Source organism: Montipora capricornis, chromosome 3 (genome assembly GCF_036669925.1).
Source record: "Montipora capricornis isolate CH-2021 chromosome 3, ASM3666992v2, whole genome shotgun sequence".
NCBI lineage: Eukaryota > Metazoa > Cnidaria > Anthozoa > Scleractinia > Acroporidae > Montipora > Montipora capricornis.
In genome coordinates, this window is record NC_090885.1 from 62,250,363 (window position 1) to 62,257,862 (window position 7,500).

Below are 7,500 nucleotides of genomic sequence, written 5' to 3' on the forward strand. Positions count from 1 at the left end.
TTGATGGCAAAAAAAGCAATTTCTTAATTTCTTTGCTAAATGTTCATGGGACTACTAATCTTGCATTCTTCGATTTCTGGAACTGTGGATTCACAAAAAATTAAGGGCCTCAAGCGGTTAATAGTTTTGTGCTTAAGCGGTTGTTGTATGTGCCGGCATTTTGTCCTTGAATTTCGAAAAAGTTCTCAGAAAATCGAACATGTAAACCTCAAACTAACCTGTTTCGTTGTTCAAGGATAAAGGGCTTTAGAGGATAAGCACAACATCACAGAAGCAGGAGTCAATCTTTGAAAATAACTTCAAAAACGATGCGAAACGTGCAAGGTTTAATTGGTGCTTGACTTATAATTTCTCACATGGCAAACGAAACAAAACTCATAAACCACACAATACAAAGTTTGCAAAAGCATTTAAATCCTCCAGGTTTGTATAAAGAATAAAAAACAATCATTACCAACCAGCATTTTCAGGCAACACGAGTGACGATCATGCTTGCACGCAAACACAAGGTATTGCGCCAGGTTACTAAGCCATTGAAGGATCGCGTTTTATTTGAAGGAATGAGAATGTTTTTGAGAGCTTTCTGCCTTTGGAAAACGAAAATTTCCAGTGTCTATCTCATATTTGTGCTTGTGAGTATCTTCAACATTTAAAGTAAAACAAATCCTTTTTCATTTCAACTGGAATTGCTTAAGTACATTCATTTTGAAGTCTTTCGTCCACTGCGTTCGTTATGCCTAAAGACCACATTATGATTTTAATTTTGAATAAACTTGGCTCGAAATCTTTGACCCATGTATAAGTCGAGGGCGATTTTTGGAGCTTCTTTTGAGGCCATAAAAGGTCGACTTATACACGGGTAAATACGGTAAAATACCAACGATGATTTACTTGATTATTCTTATTTCACATGACGAAATTTCGGCTGCCCTGTTATCGGTGATTGTCAGAATTCAAGTTTGTTGACAGGTGTGTTTATTTGGCTTTCTTGAAAGTCTCTACTTTTGCGGCTCATGTTTACTTCACTTGTGCAAAGATAAAATGCAATGGGAACACATCTTTTTGCTGAACAGATTTACAGACAAACTGTCTAATTACTGCAGTTAGGAATGAATTTGCTGCAGAGTTTTAAACTTTTGTTTTATCAACTCTTGAAAATTTTCAACAATTTTCCAACAGGGGTCCTTAATTGGTCCACGACTTATACTACCTATGACCCCAGAGAATTTTAATCTTGCAAAGCAGACAAAGAAAACCTTAGATAAATGGAAAAGGTCTTTGCTTTAACTAAGCATTTTCAAAATCCTCTTTACTCATGTTTACGAACAGGTTACCTACTTTTGTATCAGGGGCACCCAATGTCAATTTTCCGAAAATATCTGTTCGGAAGACAATTTGAGATCTAGAATTTTCGGAACATTTGTCGTAAAATTTCTTGCTCGCCTGCCCGTCCTAGGATTTTTGAACATCTGAAAAATGGTATAATTGCCCATTTTAAACAGATTTTTGCCCTAAAAAGGTCACCTAGAATTTTCAGGAACCTTTTTTCTCGCTGAAATTTTTGAAAAGGTAAGTTTTGATCCCTATAATTTTGGGATCATTAGACTTTCAACCAGGAAATCCGAACAGATGTAAAATTTTTAGGGGATAAAAATATGCCTATATCTACCGTTTAAATACTAAAATACCTTAAACAAAGCTATGTTTAAGTGATTTTGAACTAATTATTCTCGTTGGGTGCCCTTGTTATATGTCTAGAATAGACCTTATTCATAAATGGCAGCCAATTTATAATTCTTTTGTCGAAGTGCAAATTAGCCTACCAAGCCTCGATACCATACAGTGAATTGAAAAGAATTCTTTCTCTAAAATGAGGCTTGGTAGGCTAATTTGCACGTGGACAAAAGAATTATAAATGTGAGCGCCATTTATGAATAAGGTCTATACTGACCTATACGTATGAGTTATTGACCAAGCGTGAGGTCAAGATGACTGGATATTGGCCAAGTTCTTTTTTTGCGTGTTTATGGACCGAGACGAAGTCGAGGTCCATAAACATGCAAAAAAAGAACGAGGCCAATATCCAGTCATCTTGACCGAACAATCTTGGTCAATAAAGGATTTATTATATGACTTAAAACACCAAAAAATGATCTTTGATCTTGCGGGACCAAGCGAGAAATCCCGAGCGGGCAGTATCGCTCCATCTTGCCCGCTCGGGTAGCCAATCAGAGCGCGCGATTTGGTTCATCTTGCCCGCTCATGGAGCTAGTCATATAATAAAGTCTTTTATTATATGGCTCTGTCTCACAAGGACTGGGGACTACCAAGTTCACAAATTTGATTGGCTGAAATCGATATTGACTATGGTCTAGATTTTCCCATCTAGACCGGCATCTAGACCGGTAATGTTTTGCAGTGAAAAGATGCAAACTAAAATGCAAAAATATTGAGTATTTTCTTCTACCAATATTTATTTATGGAAGTGCCAAACAGCATGATGACAAAAGAGAGGATGACGAGCAAACTTTGACAGAATTAAGTTCAGCTCATCGCCACTCATCGCCATTCGCAAGCAAAATGTCAGTTAGTACAAACCAGTTACATTAAACGAATTAAATTGTTCTTGTTTGCAATATAATAAACATCTTATTAACCGAGCTTAGTCAGTCTGTCTGGGAGATTGTTGACCTTCGGTCATGTGTACAGAACTCACTGCGTTCAGTCTGTACACAGGGAATTATTTGTGCTGCTTTTTGGCTAATTCGCAGACGAAGGGCTTACGATTACGTCCACCTTTTTTCGAATTACAAGAGAAATATTTCAGTTGGGAACTTGCCAATTTAATAGTATCGCAAGAAACGCAAAAGCTACCTTCTAGGAAAGTTCAGTTCGTGGCGATATTCAAGATTATCCTTTTTTTCTGGCGGGCCATAGACACTATACTGAACTGACTGCTTGAATTGAGTACCTCAAATGCTTAATATTTACATATAATTCTACGAGTGCCTAATCATAAAAAGCTCGGAGATATTAACTACACCAAGGTGCGCTGTATCATGCAAATGAAGCTTAAGTACATGCTTTCTCTTTATGGCAACGGATATTGACAAAATCAGCCGTTTTGTTGGAAATACTACTCTAGAAATACCAAACATTTGTTAAGAGACATGCTTACTTCTTTAACTCTGGTGGATGAGTTTTGCTCATGTCGATTCTTGGCGATTTCTGCAACTTATTCTCTTTTGCTTTTCACTTCAACGTTTCTTGACGTTTGAAATCTGAACCGACAGTTTTATGTTCAGCGGTGATTGTCAAAAGCACGTGATACGTTATGTAATTTCGATGTACTTCCCTTTGGTTTTCTCGACTACCTTAGCATTGTTTGAATCAAAGAAAGGGGATTTTCCTCGTATTTTAAAATGTCCACGACCTCTTACGCCTATTGCAATCTTCCCCTTCACCGTGAAAACGCTAAGAGTAGTAACGTATGTTATCAAGTCCTTCGCAGGTCGATTTGTGGCACCAGCCTTCGAAGAGATTTGAAGATCATTCGATCCTTGATTCAAAAGGAAGGCTCGAAATTCATGAAAGTGTGGTCCAAAGATACAAAGCACCCCGTTGGATTTGACAGTCAGCATTTGTTTTTCGACAGGTTCAGAACTTGTTACACAAGTCACGGTTTTGAGCGAAAACCAGAGCTATTGTATCAACTTGGTGCATGTGAAAACTCCAAGAGGATTGAGTCTGCATTGGTTTTCGAAAGTCCCGTAGACCAAGACGCGTTTCTTAATTGTATCAAATCGAAAGGGTATAAACCTTGTTTGCTCACTGTCTCAAAAGATGGATGGTTGACCCGCTATGATTTGAAAACAGGAGTTGTCTTGCAGAATGTGTACTTGTCAAAACAGTACAAATTCAAACATGTTCTTTGGGAGTCTGATTTACATAGGATCGTTCTTAAATCTATTCACTTCTCCAGTGTTAATAGGCCTTTAATGTACTTGGCAGTCTTTTGTATGGCTCCCTTACAGTTCCAAGCCTTGATGCCCATTGAGAAATCAGTGTTTGGTCAAGACACCATTGATGCAACAGCCAGTAATGGATTTTTAGTTATCATGCATCAAGCGAATAAAATCAGATTCTACAGTTTGTTGGAAGTCATGGAAAAGTATTGCCTTGCCGCAAGACTCGGGAAACTCTTTGCAACCTCATCATCTTCAAATTGTCATTGGGATATCACGTTGCCATTTACCTCTCCGTTTATCATTGGTGAAGAACCAAACGGATTACCAGTAAATGTCACATTTACTTCAAAACCTGTAGTATTATTTGAGATTATTAGCAATCAACATGTCATCTCATTTGGTGGACATCCTTGGCATTATATTGCTTGTCCACCTGCTCATAGCAGTGTGTTTCATGTTCGTTCTGTGAAAGACTCGACGCTTGTCAAGCATGGCATTCTGGAAATGGATTCATTATCTGTTGAACCTGACCAGGCCTATTTTCATGCTGATAACAGTGGTCGTATTCTTCACATTGGTCCTCATGTTATAAGGTAATTATAAATATCTTGCTAACATTGTTTACTCAAGCTGCTGCAGGTTATGGCTCGCTTTGTTTTTTCCATAGATTGGCATGAAAAAAAAAAAGAGCTGGAGCAGATTTATAGCCACCTTCACAATTATTGGAAAATTTTAAGTTGGCTCTGAATCCACTCCAGGGAATTTTTTCTAATTTTGCAAAGAGTTTCATCTTAGCCTGCTAATCAGTTAATGGTTCTCACCAAGTTCGTATATATTTAAGCATTTCCAGACAAAAAAGTGCATCTTGTTAAGCAATGATTATTATTATTGATGTTTTATTTGGGATTAACATTGCATTTACGTGAATCAGTGTTTTAGAGTTACCGGTAATCCTTCCAATAAGACTTTCCCTTCAAATTGTTGAAACCAGTTCAAGCCACCTTAATTACGAGCAGAAGAGGCTGAAAGTTATTATTCTTTTTGTTGTGGTTTGAATTAAATCCTTTTATCGTACACCAAACTCTCCAATCCCTTGACACCAAGGTTATAAAAATTGTTGAAATCCACCTGTTAATTTACCCAAGATATTTGAGTTCTCAGTTGCAATTGGTCTCTCTAGAAATTTCCTGCCTAACAGGGAAGCACTTTGGTGTTGTCTATTATATTATTCCCTGATAGTCCTTGGCAAACATTGAACTTTATAATACTTGACTTGGTAAAAGACTGGAGAGTGAAATAAGATGCTAGATAAAGAGCATAATTATTTTGGTTGAGCCAGTTGTACATCTGTGCTGGTGCCACCGTCCAGCTTGGACAAATGCAGAAATATGAAGGAATTATGACATGTAATATTTTATGGTGGACCTTACAAGATATGCATTCTGGCAACCCTGTAAGACTTCTGAGGCAAATTTTACTAGCCAATTGTGCCAGCAAACTTTAATTTATCTGAGAGTAGAATTTACCTGTTTCGGGCAATATTATTAAATTCTGTTTGAAGATGTGGCCCTTCCTTAAGTTGAGAGTCTTCTGACAATATTTCATTGCATGGTGTTTGTGTTAACTAGTTTGGCCATGCACTAAACATATGTCTTGGAATACCAATATTTGAATGACCCTGTTTTCTTGCCTTCATTTGCATTGTACACTATATGAAAATCATTTTGAGAATTTTGAACAATAATCTCTTTTTGATTTTGTTTCAGGTGTTTGAAGTTATGCTCAGGTGAAACAACACTGTCAGCATTTGAACTGAAGAGCTGTTTCTCCTTAAATCTGAAAAAGGAGGAGAATTCCAGGGAAAGAATTAGGTTTACTTCCTCAGGCAGGGAAATCAAAGCCAGAAGTGATCAGGTTTTTAATAATCCTGGCTTTGAAACAGTGTTAGATGTTGACTATGAGGATGAACTGGATCTGTTGGTAGTTCTTCGGTCAAATGACTGCGAGGACACTCCCTGTGGTATTATTGGATTGTACGACAATCAGACAGGGTGTCTTATACATGACACTGTCATTGAGAACTGGATTCAAGATGCAGATCATTCGATAATGATGGAAAAAGATACTATTGTTCACATCATGAAAGACTGCAATAGGAAATACTCCTGTAGCATATACCGACTTAAACCATGATAGTTGTAAATTACCATGATTGGTTGTGTCAGTTGAATAAAGACCAACATGTTTTAAAGTTCATGTGCAGTAAAAGGAATAGTAGGCAGCAGAACAAGGGGGTAGGGGGGCTCAAACAGACATATTAGAACTTTGCAGATGATTGGGGTATGCCTACATCTCCAAGCCTCTAGGGTCTTCTAGGATAGTAAAAAAATTTCTAGTTTCTAAAGAAACTGTGTTGCTGCATAGGTGGGAGAGTGAAAAAGGAAAATATGGTTTTATCAAACTTGTTGATAAAGGTCGAATTACCACCATGAACGATTTGGAAAGCTGACGTTTCGAGCGTTAGCCCTTCGTCAGAGCAAATGACGAACGGCTAACGCTCGAAACATCAGCAATGGATGAGTGCTTCCGAAACCTATTGAGTCATCCAATCTAGTAGAGAAGTGTCTTTTTCCAGTGATTACATCTTTTGTCTTGGAACAAGTGAGGCATGGCTTCTGTGGAAGGGTATGTCAACACCAGGACAAGTTCCTTAATCTTATACCATGTCTAACAGCACCCTGCGAGCAGAGCCTCTTCAAAACTCTGAAGAGAGCGAGAGTTAAGAAAGGCTCTGCTGGCAGGGTGGTCTAACAGAAGACAAACCTGCAAAATCATGTGCGCAGTTAACCTTGGGAATTAGGTAATGCGCATCCTGATTCACTCAAAACTTCATTTCTGTAACATACACAGAAATAACTGTGAGACAACAAAGAAATCCTATAAGAACCACAAAATTTGATATGGTTTCTGACATTGCAGAATGGTACTTGTCTGCAATGCGGCCAAACCGGAATGTTGGTTTTTGCAAAGATCATGATTTCAAGCTCAAACAGTCCTTTTATTTATTTTAAATATTTCTCAACTTTCATATCTTGACCTTCTTTAAAAGAGAGTCTTTTTTTTTGGGTGTGGGGGAAGGGGGGGGGGGGGTGGGGTTGCAAGAATGGTGCAGTGGTGAGAGCACTCGCCTCCCACTAAGTGGCCTGGGTTCAATTCCCAGACCTGGCATCAGATGTGGTTTGAGTTAGTTCTCTACTCTGCACTGAGAGGTTTTTCTCTGGGTACTCTAGTTTTCCCCTCTTGAAAAACCAACATTTGATTTGATTTGCATTAATTTGTTGATTTCAGTTTACAGTGTCCCCAAACTTCAGCGCTAGAAGACTAGACACTCAAATAAAGTTTCAGAGTGGGTGCCTTTTTAGTGGTTTTGATAAAGTCGAAGCCTGTGGGCAAGCTCTCAGTTTCTGGATGCAGAGTGAATGAATAGTGAAATACCATCCTAAAGCCACTCATGACAACCGCGGCGTCCTCC

The 7,500-nt window shown here is 38.3% G+C and overlaps 2 protein-coding genes across 3 annotated transcripts in view; one reads left to right on the forward strand and one right to left on the reverse strand.

Moving 5' to 3' along the window:
* The window catches only part of LOC138043645 (small nuclear ribonucleoprotein G-like), a 6,448-nt gene extending 3,135 nt beyond the window's left edge, over positions 1-3,313 (reverse strand). The window contains exon 1 of one of the 2 annotated variants that reach the window (XR_011131299.1): positions 3,179-3,313. Coding sequence is in view for 1 of the 2 variants with exons in the window: in XM_068890016.1 (XP_068746117.1) it covers positions 3,179-3,210 (32 nt within the window). In the remaining variant the exon portion in view is untranslated. The remainder of the gene's footprint in view (positions 1-3,178) is intronic. The other variant, XM_068890016.1, reaches the window with a different exon arrangement.
* Positions 3,314-3,342: 29 nt separating this feature from the next.
* On the forward strand, positions 3,343-6,219 carry LOC138043641 (DDB1- and CUL4-associated factor 17-like). Its single transcript, XM_068890012.1, has 2 exons — positions 3,343-4,561; positions 5,735-6,219. The coding sequence occupies exons 1-2, from the start codon at positions 3,423-3,425 to the stop codon at positions 6,159-6,161; spliced, it is 1,566 nt and encodes a 521-aa protein (XP_068746113.1). The 5' UTR covers positions 3,343-3,422; the 3' UTR covers positions 6,162-6,219.
* Positions 6,220-7,500: the final 1,281 nt, after the last annotated feature.

Excerpts from the sequence above, each read along its gene's own strand:
- LOC138043641 (XM_068890012.1), top strand. The coding sequence starts at position 3,423 with ATGTCCACGACCTCTTACGCCTATTGCAATCTTCCCCTTCACCGTGAA. Across the intron at positions 4,562-5,734 it reads ATTGGTCCTCATGTTATAAG|GTGTTTGAAGTTATGCTCAG; the intron begins GTAATTATAAAT and ends ATTTTGTTTCAG.